The 14,838-nt window shown below is 42.7% G+C and overlaps 2 protein-coding genes across 2 annotated transcripts; both read left to right on the forward strand.

The window, feature by feature from the left end:
- The first annotated feature begins 3,850 nt into the window (after positions 1–3,850).
- On the forward strand, positions 3,851–6,204 carry LOC117813899 (protein ALP1-like). The gene is made up of 4 exons (XM_034684959.1): positions 3,851–4,247; positions 4,510–4,675; positions 5,156–5,271; positions 5,392–6,204. Exons 1-4 carry the CDS (start codon positions 4,086–4,088, stop codon positions 6,202–6,204), a joined length of 1,257 nt encoding a protein of 418 aa, XP_034540850.1. The 5' UTR covers positions 3,851–4,085.
- A 4,961-nt stretch (positions 6,205–11,165) lies between these two features.
- LOC117813900 (olfactory receptor 4E2-like) lies at positions 11,166–12,379 on the forward strand. The gene has a single exon (XM_034684960.1). It carries the CDS (start codon positions 11,166–11,168, stop codon positions 12,111–12,113), a length of 948 nt encoding a protein of 315 aa, XP_034540851.1. The 3' UTR covers positions 12,114–12,379.
- Positions 12,380–14,838: the final 2,459 nt, after the last annotated feature.

Consider the following 14,838-nt stretch of genomic DNA (forward strand, 5'->3'; position numbering starts at 1 on the left):
CACTTTTTAACGTGATTCTAAAGTATAGCTCTGGATTATTATTAATGGGTGGGGATTTTAATTGTGTCATGTCGCAGCTTTTAGATCGCCAACCTTCCGCCAAAGCCCCATTGTCCAAAATGAGCACAATGCTCAAATACCTATCAGGAATCAGGCCTTGTGGATATATGGAGGAGCACATTTCCGAGAAATAGAGATTTCACTTTTTTTTCAAATAGACACGCATCCTATTCAAGGATTGATTATTTTTTCACCCCCAAAAAAGATTTACATAGGATCACATATATTGAGATACTACCTATAACTCTCTCTGACCATGCCCCTGTTAAATTAAAGTGGGATATAGGTCACAGACCAACTCCCAGGCAGTGGCGATTTAACGCATCACTCATAAATGATAAAGAATTGATTTCCTTCATTACAGCAGAGCTTAACCCTTAAAGACCTAGACCGTTTTTGGGGGCGCCAGACTCTCCTGTATTTTTCTTGTTTTTCTAACCTATTGAAGCACTCAGCATCAAGTGCCATACATCATTTTATTCAGGAGAACCTTATCTTGCACTGTGCTGCATTTAAAGTACCAGTTTTACTTCAGTTTTGTCTGATAATGGATGAAAATACTTAAGTTTTTTAAAAATCGTCTGGAAATTTAGGTCATTTTTTACTGTGAACTCAGACAAAACATCAGGAAGTTTTGTTTTGTTTTGTTAGAAAGTTGTACTTAGGTGTTTTAGACTTCCAAGTAAATTTTTCTCACTATCAAACCTTTACTGAGCAAGATACAGCCATTTGTTATAGCATTTTCTAAGACGTTTTTAGTGGAAAAAGCAGGTGTATTCTTATGTTTGATTTACTGACCCTGTGGATATGTGTAAAAAAGGTCTTAGAGTAAGTAGAGATGTTATTATATCATAAATTAGGGCACAGAGGTAAAAGGGCCTTTTCAGATAAATACATTCTGATCATGAACACATGCAAACATGGTCACAAATAGTGGAAACTGTGTTCATAAATGAATTGAAATACACTTAGTGCAAATAAACAAATTATTTTCACTAACTATGAACATAATGAGAGAGCTGTAAATTATTTAGTAAAAATTAGCAAAAAGTGCAGATGATCTTCACCAATTATACACATAAATTACAGAAACATATATACTATATATGTCCTGGAAAGGATTGATGCAGCTGCTGCACTCCTCCTCTCTGCCCCAGCTGTGTCTGCGTCAGAATCAGATGACTCCTCGGCTAAATTTGATAAAATTAGACATAGTGCCTCTTCTGTTGTGTACCTTCGTGTTGTCATTTCTATTTTGTGTTGAGTTCAAATAACGTGCAAATCTGTTCGATTTTGCTGTCCGGTTTTGTATACGGATTCTCCGTCTTGTTTTCCGCTCTTTACATTCAAATTTCCCCCAAAAAACACATTTATTGGTGGAGTAGAAGGTTGTCATGGCGAAACACATCCTGGACATTTACATTTTGAACCAATCGATACACAGGGGTGGGACTAAGCATCTACACCTATTGCCAATTGGCTCAGAGGAAGAAACTACAGAGGTTTCCCTGACGAATCAATGCTGCAAAATGTGATGGCGTCATCACGGTCACCACGCAGCCGTTGAATATGCAAATGAGACAAATGAGGTATCGATGGAAAGCGGAGAATGTCCGCTGTAACCAAGCGGCAAACTCTGGTCTCAAACGATGAAGCCAATGCGGAAGTGATATAAACTGCAATACATCGAAAATCCGCTTGAGGCTGGCTGCAGAAACACCGGAAACCACATAGATATGAATGGGAAAAAGACGATCTTTGCAGCATTAATAAACATGTTTACAGCCTGGTTCAAAAACCGGCTTGGCCCTACAACGCTAATCTCTCTAATGACACACACTGTACGGGGGGTGAATTTTTTTCTAACGTGACGGTTAAGAAGATATTAAGATTATGAGTTTTGCCCAAATAAGGACATGACTGACGTGACTCCCGGTCGGGAACACACAGCCATTGGCTAAGAGACTCACACTACGTCACACTCTGCCTAGTTGAGTTCCGCATTACCAATATGGCTGCCGCCGTCGATTTGCTTCAAAACAGCTCTCAGGAACAGATGGGTGACGTCACGGATACTACGTCCATATTTTATACAGTCTATGGCTGTAACTGAGTTTTTAAAGCTTGTTGATAGGATCAGCGGTTCAAAAGTTATTAAACATTTAAGAAGAAGAGCTATTTGTGGCCGCCGGCGGCCTTCTCGGTCTTTGAGGGTTTTAAGGAATACTTAAGAGTTTAACAATGTATCTGAAACTTCACCCCTTATCCTATGGGACTGTGCTAAGGCATGCATTCGAGGCCGGATTATCTCATTTACATGTGCTAAGAAGAAAAAGAAGGAGGCTAAACAGCGAGAATTGGAAGATAAAATAAAGGACCTTGAACATAAGCACAAACAATCTGCATCAACCAGTCTTTTAAAAGATTTGAATACAACCCGTAGAGAACTCAATAGCTCAATAGATCGAGGGAGCCCTAAGATTCACAAATCAGAAATATTATGAATATGGAAACAGGTCAAGTAGGCTTCTAGCATTTAGGTTAAGACAACAACAAGCATCTAATATGGTACAGAAAATAAAATCCCAGGGTACCCTAGTTACAAAACCCGACAAAATAGCAGAATCCTTTGCAGAATTCTACAAGTCCTTGTATAAGAGTACAGACACCTGTTCTGACAATGACAAATTGGAAGAATTTCTTAATCGCATAAAACTAGATGAACTGTCAGAATCAACAGCGAAGAAATTGGACGAGCCGATTAAGGAATGTGAGATTAAGCAGGTCATTTCTACACTTAAAAACAACAAAAGTCCAGGGCCAGACGGCTATGTTAATGAGTTTTATAAAACGTTTAAAGATATATTATCCCCCTGTTGTTGAAAGCATATCACCATGCATTACAGACAAAAACTATGGCACCATCCTGGACAGAGGCTACAGTTGTGGTAATACATAAGGAGGGTAAAGATCCCACCGAATGCCAGTCCTACAGGCCTATATCAGTGCTTAATTATGATCTGCGCATCTTAACTGCAATCCTGGCTCGCCGAGTTAAAGGTGACATATCATGCAAAATTGACTTTTTAATGGTTCTCTACCTGAAATATGTTTCCCTGGCATGTCTACAAACCCCCCGAGAATGAAAAAAAAACATTCTGCCCCTGTTCTGATTTCTCCACCTTTCTGTAAATGTGTGTGAAACCAGCCGTTTCAGACTTCAGTGTTTTTGTTACGTAACAACAATATCCGGTCTGTCACGGAGTCAGAGCTCGGAGCTTGTTCAGCCCATAGACTGTATAAAATAATACTGAATCCCTCCTCTGTTTTCATTCCCTGCACAAATGTGTGCTAACAAGGAGCTTAGGAGGGAGGCATGCTAGTTGTAGGCTGTCTTAATAAACACAAAGGTCGGTTTTACTCCCCACGTCTGCAGATTTGAAGATCTAGTGGATGAAGCCTCAGGTCCTCTGCTTATGGTTAATGAGGTAATGGGTCGTGATCAATCATGAGCAATTTTACACATTTTTCTCATTTCAGGCTCGGTGGCTTTTCTGAAACCAGGGTTTTAGAACACTTGTTTTTCATGATTGTAATGTTTATCTACACGTTAATTCTGTGTGCCAACCTGTTGCTCATTGTTGTTATCTGTAAGAACAGGAGCTTACACTTAAGGTTTGAGCGTTTCGGTGAGAGGGGGGGGTGCGTGTTGCCCATGTGTGTGTTTGTTTATAGGAAGATGTGCGTGGAGGTATCTAACTCCGGGGTGCCTAGGATCAGCAAGTTATGCTACCCATACATCAGAAGACTTTGAAAAGATTTGGAAAAGACTCATGGAAAACTATCAGCTCACACCTGCTCACATCTAAAGACATGCTTTTAGAGTTTTTAGTCACAGTCTAGTCTCAGACTGAGACTGTGAATCTTGCAGGGTCACTATTTACAAGACTACAACTAGATTATTTCAGCATTTTTTTCCCACCATGCAATTTTTTCCCATCATGCTCTGAGTAGAAGCTCACAAAATGAAGGAGAAGCAGCTTTTGGCTACAGCTGCTCTAGTTTGTGCAGTGGTTTGTGCTGAAAAAAACAACAAAAAGAACAGGAGAAGACGCAGAATGTGGGCACGGCCCTGGTTATATGGAAGGGGACACAAAGGTCTTTCCGTCCTACAGAAGGAACTGGAGGTGAGTGATAACAATACTGTTAACTATTGTCATTTGGAATGATCAGTTAGAAAAACTTCAAAGTATTATGTTGACTACACTGTCAGAGATTAAACAAACTATATTTTTTTAATCCCACCCAACCTTTATGACAATGTCCATGTAGACCTCTTATGCATATAATGACACTCACATAACATCTGATTCATATTGTCCTGGCAAAGGTTATCAAAGAGCATAAACTCTTTTTTCTCTTCTTCTGGCTTCTGGCACTTTTAACCAGGCAAACGACAGAAATGGATTTAAAGAATTGCTCCGCATGACATCCAAGGACTTCGACTTCTTATTAGAAAAAGTACAACCACTAATAACAAAGCAAAACACCCGTTTTCGGATGGCCATCAGTGCAAGGGAGCGACTGTCTGTGACACTGAGATTTTTGGCCACAGGTTTGTATGAAGGACATTACCACTGCTACCGTAGAAAGGCCAACACCTTCCTGTTTTTACCCCAGCCTCCCAAAATTTAATAGATCATAGAAAAATCACTGATGCCTGGTATATGGAAAAAAGGCAATATCAAGAAAAAATGCATAGTTACATTTTATTTCATGAATTGAACAAAAATACAGAAATAAAAACATTATTTCATCTCATCTTAGGATGCGTACACTTTTTCAAATGCCAAAATGCTGTTTTTTATTTTGTATTTGTTCAATTTACGAAATAAAATGTAGATATGCATAAAAATGTCCTTTTTCCATATACCCAAGAGAATTTTTCACCTTTTCAATTAAAATATTACCATATCATATGCTGTTTTTAAAGGGGTGCACAAACTTTCACACACAACTGTAATTCTGCATGTCTCCACCTGCTCTGTTACAGTTAAATGGTAAGTCTTGTATTTGTGTACTGTTTCCATTCAAGGTGAAACCTTTAAATCTCTGGGTTTCCAATACCGCATGGGAAGCACGACTGTATCACAGATCATCCTCTCCACGTGTGAGGCTCTCTATGAGGTCATGAAGGAGGATTACCTCAAGGTGAAACACTAAAACTTAACAAAACATCTGTGCTCTTACATTGGACAGTAACCATATGTAAATGAAACATTATCACTAATTGAGGCGTACTGGATATGTGTGTTTTCCGTTGTTTTGAAGACACCAACATCAGAGGCTGCCTGGAGAGCTATTGCCGCAGACTTCTTTGAGAAGTGGCAGTACCCAAATTGCCTGGGTGCACTGGATGGCAAACACATCTATATACAGCCCCCTGGTCATTCGGGCAGCACTTTCCGCAATTACAAAGGCCGCTTTTCTGTGGTATTAATGGCAGTTGTGGATGCACAGTACAAATTTGTGTATGTGTGTGTAGGGGCCCAGGGCAGACTGTCATATGGTGGTTTGTTTGCCCACTCTGACCTCCGCAGAGCAATGGAAGCAGGCCTTCTCAATGTACCCCCACCAGAACCCCTCCCTAACACAGAGACTGTCATGCCATACATGCTTGTTGCAGATGATGCATTTCCCCTACGCTCTGATCTACAGAAGCCATTTTCACACCGACAGCTAGACCATGACCAGAGAATCTACAACTACAGGTTGTCGAGAGCTAGGCGGGTTGTGGAAAACGCATTTGGAATTCTTGCCAACAGGCTCCGGGTCTTCAGAACAACCATTAGTCTAGATCCGGACAAGGTCGTCAAAATTACACTTGCCTCATGTGTGATCCACAATTTCTTGAGAGCACACAGATCAGAGCCCTATGTGCCGCCTACCTTGACAGACCGAGAAACTGATGACCATGAATTCATCCCTGGATCCTGGAGGCAAGAAGGCCAGTGGGCGTTCCATGATCTGGCAAACAACAGAGCACGCAATCCAACACAAAGGGCTAAAGATCTGAGGGACATGATGAAGGAGTACTTCAACTCACCAGAAGGCCAAGTGCCATGGCAGGAGCACCACATATAATGTGTGCACAAGTGCAATGATGCAATATCCCTGACTGCCTGTTATTCCCCCATTCAAAATCTATTTTGTGACTATGTTCTCATAGGGACACACTCCTCTATATTATGGAAATACTGTAAATGTTTGTATTCAAGTCTGCCTTTTTTAATTTAAAAAGGAAAAAACTTCTGTTGTACTGGCTCAACTGTACTGTTGTATTGTACTGGTATCGGATAAATCACCATTGTGCTTTTTTTGTTGTAAAGCAAATAAGTTAAATTAAAATCAAGTACTTATTGAAAAATTGTTTATTTGTTATTCTGAGAAGAATAGGCACTTCCACACTGGAGCAAACACAGGCTACAATCTTTGGAATTAAAACTTAGAAAAAATGATATTCACAGCAAAATGCCATTTTCACAGTGCATACACAACATTCTGAAAAGAACAGCATTTTCAGCCACATTAACTGTGAGGTAAAAGTGCCAAAAAAATACTCTAGTTGAAACATTGTGTTTCAGTTATGCAAGTGTCTGAACATCAGCACTATTTAAACATATACTTCCTGTGTAATTTACACATCGGAACAAATGAAATATAAAACAGTACCTCAACTGTAAAATGTAAACAATATACACAATGTTAACTATATAAACTCAAACTTGTTTTAATTATCTTCACTGTCTTCAAGGAGTTGCATGAAACTTGGTTGCCCCTGAGGTAGGCTGTGTGTGTGCTGGTGTGATGGTGGTGGTTGTAATGCCTGAGGACGAATGTAAGGCTGGACTTGACTATTTTGCAGACCCTGAGTTATGTATTGTGATGCTGTTGGCTGTGGCCAAAAGTTAAGCTGATCATTAGGTTGTGGCCTGTATTGTGCCGTGCCTGTCAGTTGCTGTTGATCTGCTTCTTGAAAGTCATACAGTATAGTCATGACTTTTTTTTTGGCTCTTGTTTTTAAAGTTGCATCTTTGATGTGACTGATCTCAACTGCAACCTGCCGTCCAAAGCTTAACTCTTCTTCTATTTTATCATCTTTTTCTGTGTTGAAACCACATCTAACAGTTTTGGACATCTCTTTCAGCAATTCAAGCTTCTCAAGCTCAATTTCATTGTCACTGACACGTCTTGCTTTTTTGTTTAAAGACTGGTGGACTCTGGGCTCTGATGGTGGTGGGCTTGAGGACCTTGATGAGCCTGGTGTACAAGGCCTGAACACAGACTCTGTGATGTCCTTGTCCAGAGAAGAATTTTCAACGAGAGAGGATACCTCATCATCAGCCATTGTCCCCTGTGTGTCTGTCTCATCATCTTCAATCTGTTGGATAAGATTGACAAAGTATTTGTCATAATAGTGGAAATTCTATTAGCAGTTTGGAAACATTATCAAAAGTTTATTGATACTATACAGAGATCATTTGTTTAAACACATTAATTTGCCATTTTTTGTGGTTTTCCATCATTTATTATACTGTTGTATAGACTTCAAAATCTGTTTGAAAGTACAGTGGTGGTAACTTTAGAGCAACCATATCCAGTCAGGGGGGCTATGAAGCTATATCAATACCAATTTTGGACTAAAACAATACTTATTTTTCTTTTATAGCACCCTTATACAAGAAATTGAACCCAAAGTGCTGTACAACAAAACAAATTACGAACACAGTGTGCTATAGAGCATGGTGAATACTCACAACAAGACTGGTCTCAGTGTTACGAGGGGTGACGAACGGTTTGAGAAAGTCCAAACCTCTCAAGATCCACTTCTGTTTGGAAGTGAGAGTCTTTTCCCCACTTCCACTTGGTCGAGGTCGTAGGAGACGGCTAAACTGTGTCCTCAGAGACAGGCTCCTTGTTTTCACCTCAGCAACTGAAACATAAATTGGTTGCATTAGCCCAAACGACATGTTTATTTTCTTTGTATAAAGTTAAGTTTGCTCACTCCCGCATATGTTGTCTCTCGTTCGTGCTCTTATTAAAGTAACATCACGAGCAAACATGAGCTAACTAGCACGTTATGCCGTTCAATACAGAGCTAACGTTATTAGCGTGTTAGCTACTTGCACACTTACCGGGCATTTGCAAGGCTTCTGCTATCTCGGTCCATTGCTTTTTTTTTTTTTTTCTCTTTCTCTTGTCTGCATATATATTTCTGGTTTGTGTCATGTTTGTCACAAACTGTCAAATATTAATGCAATTTATTCTTGCAGCAAAAGAAAAGAAAGAAAGCCTTTTTCTTCTGTGCTTGTGACTGTGTGCATGCGACCATCACCATCCCTCTTAGAACTCTGGCCTATCTTTTATTGGCAGCTAATATCATGTTCTGTAAAAGAGGGCGTGCACACCTAGGTGGGCCAAAAAAAATAAAAATATCGCGAGAGCAGTCAGACCGAAGGACCCAACCCGCCGCGGGAGACCCAGGCCAGGGGACAAGCCAAGGACCCAGACCGGAAGCAAACAGGTACCGCCGGAGCACCCAGGGCGACCCCCAGGTCACCCAGTAGGAGGAAAGGGGGGCGGGGGGGGAGAGATCCCGCAGCCCCCCCAAGGGACACCCCCACAACACCGCCCCCACAGCCCCCCAAGACGGAGCCAAAGGAGCCACCAGGGCCGAGGGGGCCCGGCACCAGGAGCAGACAGCCAGGCAGACGGGCAGGACCAGGACCAGAGCCCGCCAACCGGCGCGCCGGAGCGGGGGGAGGGCGGAGGCGGCAGGGCCAATCCCCCCTGCCCGCCCCAGACGGCCCGACCACTCCCCCCAGCCGCGCCCCCCACCCACGCCCTGCGACTGATGGACCAGGCCGCGGGGGCATGGAGGGACACCCCAATGGCTGCCGTAGTAACACCCCCCCAGCTGCGCACCCCCCCACCCCCCCAAGAGGACCGCGAGGGAACCCCGGGAAACCCGGCCCGAGGGCAGCCGCGGACCAGGCCCCCACAGGGGCGGGGCAGCAGGGGGACGGAGGGTGACAGGGACACCAGCCACCCACCCAGCCCCGATGGAGCCCCAACGAGTAGGGCTGAGCCAAACACTAAGGCCCCGCCAAACCTGATCTGTGTGTGTGTGATATGATTTGAATTTTGTTTTGTTTGTTTTTTCATTGTATGTATGTTTGCTAGTGAGGTGGATTAAAATAGGGAGGGCAGAAAGGGAGGCGGGAGAGAGGGGGGGAGAGCCGTAGTGCACTACTGCATCACAATCCGCCGCCCACCCCCCATATAAAACCCGCCCCCCCGACCCTATATCTTCACCTATATCAGTATCTAGTGAGGTGCATTAAAATAGGGGGGCGGATGGGGGGGCGGGAGAGAGGGGGGAGAGCCGTAGCGCACTACTGCACCACAATCTGCCCCCCCCCCCCCAGTATAAAACCGGTCCACCCAACCCACACCCCCCACCCCATGTCTTTACCTATATCAGTATCTAGTGAGGTGCATTAAAATAAGGGGGTGGAAGGGAGGCGGGAGAGGGGGGGGAATGGTGGAATGTTTATTATGTTGTGTTATTTCCGATATGTCCTTTTCAACTCTGTCGTGGTATGTACGAGAGTTTATGTCGAACAGGCAGGGCTGATCTGCCCACAGCTCAACCATCCGCTCCTCCTTCTGGACGGTCCACTTTCGTCGTTTCACCGCCGGTACTTCTCTCTCACGCTCCTCCATGTTTTCCTCCACTTTGAATGTACGGTTTCCTGTTTCCGCTTTTGTCAGAGCTCATCTATTGGTTGTTGATTGTGTTACGTCACTGCGACTTGCGATAAAAGACTAGGAGAAGACTGATAGAAAACAGCGCAGACTACCACCTTAAACCTAACGATCGAGCAGACGGGGGCGCGCTGTGACTCCACCAAAACTCCCAGGTTTACTGAAGATTTTCAATTTTTAGTCTGAGACTGTGAAAATCGTTTGGTGTAAGCCCAGCATTAGAGATCAAAAATAACTTTTTAACACATTTCAAATAAACTTTCACAGCACTAATTCCCAATCTGTTCACATCTTTTGGTGAATGATTATAGTTCGTTTAGAGAGATGTCTCTTTCATCCCAAGGTTGAGACAAAGACAGGGGAGGGGTTGGAGGTTAATCTTCCCCCTCCATTATATTATATCATATTATATGACCTGTGGTCTTGAAGAGAGAGTCTTCACCGCTAAAAGAAACTTTTGGGGAATTAAATGTGACACCTTTATCTTCTCTGGTTCCATTTGGTGAAGGAGGCATGAACTTCCACTCATCTGAAAAAATATTAAGTAACAAGGAAAAAGGGGGTCTGGACAGAGAGCATAGTCCAGAGCATGAGAACCGCCCAATCTCTGGTCGGCAGGGAGATTACCTTGCAGTTAATTACCGTACTAAGTGGTTGAACGATCACTTTAATGGCTTCAGATCCATCTCGGGGTTATCCAGTTGTTTACCCCAAGTGGTCAGTTTCCTGTCTGTGTTCCTTATCTGACCATGTCCCTGGTCATTCCAGGAAGAGGTGCTTGTTTGTGGATTCTAAGAAAGAATCCTCCTGTACTTCTGCTACAATAATATAAAATATTTCCAGACTCCCTCAGATGTCTGCTTCACTATCTTTAGATTACTTGATCATATTTGGCCCTAGAAGTATTTTTCCACAAAGGTCCTGGGGTCAATCTTCAGTTTTCTGAGTTATTGTCATCACTTCGAATACCTCAGCTGTTCCAGACCTGTGGCCAGTCATGTGACTGTCTTAGAAGGTATTTAATCACAACCAAATCAGGTGATCCAAAGTAAACTCACCTGCACTTAATGTGCAGCTGCTCTACTGAAGCTGAAAACAGGTGAACATGGGGAAGCACGGGCACAGCTCCATGCCACTGGAGTTAAAGGTACAGGGTTTACAATATTAAAGTGAGCCAGCTCTGTAAGTATCTTGAGTCTGTGTGACGTCTCCATACAGTCTGGTCCTGCTGCAGGTCCTCTGCTTATGGTTAATGAGGTAATGGGTCATGATCAATCATGAGCAATTTTACACATTTTTCTCATTTCAGGCTCGGTGGCTTTTCTGAAACCAGGGTTTTAAAACCCTTGTTTTTCATGATTGTAATGTTTATCTACACGTTAATTCTGTGTGCCAACCTGTTGCTCATTGTTGTTATCTGTAAGAACAGGAGCTTACATGAACCTATGTATATATTTCCATGCAGTCTGTTTGTTAATGAGCTGTTTGGTAGTACGGGGTCCCTTCCTCTCCTCTTGGTTCAGATTCTCTCTGACAGTCACACTGTTTCTGTTCCTTTGTGTTTCCTGCAGATCTTCTGTGTGTACTCATATTTTTGTGTAGAGTTTTATATTTTAGCCGTCATTTCTTATGACAGATATCTTGCCATCTGTTATCCTCTGCAATATAACTCTCTTATGACATTTAAAAAGGTTGCTGTGCTTATTGCAGTGTCATGGTTAGCTGCTTGTCTTTCTGTTGTTGGCACAGTGTCCTTGAGTTCTACTCTGCAGCTGTGTGGGAACATTATTGACAATGTTTACTGTAATAACTACTCCATAGTCAAACTGGCCTGCTCTGACACCACAATAAATAACATTTACGGGCTCTTTATTAGTGCATTGACAGTTATTGCTCCTCTGATTTGGATCTTATATACTTACATGAGGATTCTTAAAGTGTGTTTCTCTGGTTCCAAAGAGACCAGACAAAAAGCTGTCAGTACCTGCACACCTCACCTGGCCTCTCTGCTCAACTTTGCTTTTGGAATTAGCTTCGAAGTTATTCAGAGCAGGCTGAATATGAGCGGAGTACCAAGTCTGCTGTCTATATTTTTGTCCTCATACCTTCTTACATGTCAGCCGATCCTAAACCCGGTCATGTACGGCCTGAAAATGTCCAAAATATTCAATATATGTAAAAGCCTGTTTTGTTCTAAAGCTCTGATTATCCAACTCAATCGTTGAGATCAAATATTTATGAATACCTTTTAATGAGTCCAGTTTTCTTGATGTCTAAGGGTCACTGTACTGTCATACAAGAAATCAAACATGCACTTGATAACAGCACAAACAGCTGAGCTGGTTTTTGAAGAGCAAATGTAAACACTTGTTGAATCCTAGTGTGTCTCATTTAGATGAACTGTGTATGTGTTTAATGTGTTGACAGTTCCATTTGCCCTGAGCCAACAGCTCGGATTTCAACACAGTAAGGTTTTGGTAAAGTGTTCTGCATGTCTAAATGCTATTTGAAGCTGTATAAATAAAGTGGATTGATGCACAATGGTTATTTTATTTAAGAGTCCAGTCTAGATCTCCTCTTTATGTAAAATGTCTTCATGGAAAGTGTTCGCGCTTGGAGTGTGAACTATTTACAATCTGATGAGTGCTGGTGGTAACTGTTAGTGGATAGTTCAGCACAGAAACATGCAGGACTGTTTTGCACATCGAACAGGTGGAGCAGCCGGTATGAACAACTGGCACACATTCTCCATAGACGTATAACTGTCACTCATGGTTCAACCTTCCTCCACTTAATAACGGCATGTGCTGACTGTGTGCCTGACACAACATTAACAGAACACATAGTGTAACATAACATCTTGATAACTGTGCAGGGATTTACAGATACATTTCACAAGTTACCTGTCCCATAATTCCAAAGACAGTCACGTTGGAGTATCACCAGCTTGACCTGATAAACCACATCTAACAGTCTCCCTAGGACTGTATAGGGCCCACTCCTGTGACTTGTCAACTTTTGGGGAGACTTTTCTTCCATTCTGGACTATAAACCCCCACCACAGCGACAGGTTCAAAGTTTTAGGCCTTTTTTGCTGTGTAACAGCCTAGGCCAGGGCTTGTTTGATGTTAGTCCCAGTCCCATCGCCAATGGTTGGTCAAAATTGCAAGTTGGGTGGCCAGTGTGTGGTTAAACCATTTCACCAAACCATCACGCCATGGGTGCAGTGAAGTTATTTGAGCCTCATTGATACCCAGTCATTGGCAAACTTCTCTGAACACAATGGCCTCACAGTTCCAGACCTAGTCACTGTGCTCTAAACCAATAAAAGATGTCATTGACCACGCTTCAGCTGTAGTGGTTCAACTGATGTGAAGTCTTGGCAACTCTGGAGTGACTGGCCCCCACTTCTCTATGGACAAGCTGAAGGACAGTTTGTCTCAGCTGGCAGGAATCAGGAGCTGGATGAGATTACAGTGGCCTCCGTGTGACCTCCAATGACGGTATAGGAAACTGTTTTGGCATTGAGAGTAGAGGGCTTTGGTCTTGGGGTCCAATGCTGAAACAGCTGCTTACACTGATCACTGACAGGTCCCCACCCAGACCTGGACACTGGGAGGAACAGGCTCTGGTCTTGGTGACACTATTTGGGATCAATGAGCTCAAAGTTTGTGTCACAAGCTGTTTGGGAGTCAATCTCTATCTGCAGCACTGATTTGGAGCACGACCACCACGCAGACATTTTTCCTGTCCTCAGCTCGCCAGCTGTATTGCGTTTGTCCTCCTCACAGGGCCGTCGAGAGAAGGCATTTGCGTTTGAGTTTGCATTTGCATGGAGATGACCAACTCCATGCATGGGAGCATGAACAGTGCTCAATAGAAATCTCTGCCCATACAGTTATGGACGAAACTGTCTAGGATGCAGCTAGCTGCTCCCAGCGTATGATGCAGTAGTTCCTCTCTATCTTGCTGACGGGGTGACTGTAATATGCAATGACCAGTTCCCCAAGCTTTCCCTCCTGGGACAGCACAGCTCCAATGCCCACATTGCCGGTGTCTGTGTCCACATCTAAAGGCTGTTTGGGGTCTGAGTAAGCCATTTTTTGGGGCCTCAGCTAGCACCTACCTTAACTGCCCAAAGGAGGCTGCACAGTATTAGGTCCACTGGTACACTTGGCCTTTCTAAGTCAGTCGGTGCCAGGGGCTGGCAATGGTAGCAAAGTCTTTGATAAGTTGGGAGTAATAAGAGGCCAGATCCAGGAGGCGGCGCAGTTGTGAGATGTCATTTGGATCAGGCCACTCCCTTACTACAGATACCAGCTTTGAGTCATAACTCAGAGCAAAGTGAGAAATTCTGAGTGCAGCATTTTCACAAACCACAGGACCATCCAGAATAAAATCCAGATCACAGGACTGATACAAGAGATGGCGATATTTGTATACAGTTAATCAAATAGCTTAAGTGTTACATAAAGTCCAAATGGTGATAGGACTAGCGATTTCATGTACTGATAAACTGTTAGGTAATATTTATTAATCCACAAATAAATAAACCCATTAAGTGGTAGAAGTCAATGAAAGAGAATCTCAAAGTAGTCTTAGACTAGTAATATAACTTCATGACAATATTTATTGTATACGAACTGATAATCAGTTTACAAAACTAAAGAAGTGCCAAAGTGTTGACCAACAAAAGACTGCTGAACTGTAAAATCATTGTAAAAATAGAAATATTCGACCAAAGTCCATCAAATACAAATTATTTTATGCAGCATATTTTATCACACACAGACATTTCTTACATTTCCACACATTTTGTCAGTGAAATAGATTCATACTGAGGATGATTTACCTTTCTATTCAAGACTCAGTGCCATGGATCAACTAGATCAGTTGGATGTTTTAAAGGTGACATATCATGCAAAATGGACTTTTTAATGGTTCTCTACC

The sequence above is a fragment of the Notolabrus celidotus genome, chromosome 6 (assembly GCF_009762535.1).
Source record: "Notolabrus celidotus isolate fNotCel1 chromosome 6, fNotCel1.pri, whole genome shotgun sequence".
NCBI lineage: Eukaryota > Metazoa > Chordata > Actinopteri > Labriformes > Labridae > Notolabrus > Notolabrus celidotus.

Bases quoted from the DNA above. Each gene is read 5' to 3' on its own strand.
- LOC117813899 (XM_034684959.1), top strand. From the start codon at position 4,086: ATGAAGGAGAAGCAGCTTTTGGCTACAGCTGCTCTAGTTTGTGCAGTG. The intron at 4,248-4,509 runs GTGAGTGATAAC...ACTTTTAACCAG, and splicing joins TCCTACAGAAGGAACTGGAG to GCAAACGACAGAAATGGATT. The intron at 4,676-5,155 runs GTTTGTATGAAG...TTTCCATTCAAG, and splicing joins ACTGAGATTTTTGGCCACAG to GTGAAACCTTTAAATCTCTG.
- LOC117813900 (XM_034684960.1), top strand. From the start codon at position 11,166: ATGAGCAATTTTACACATTTTTCTCATTTCAGGCTCGGTGGCTTTTCT.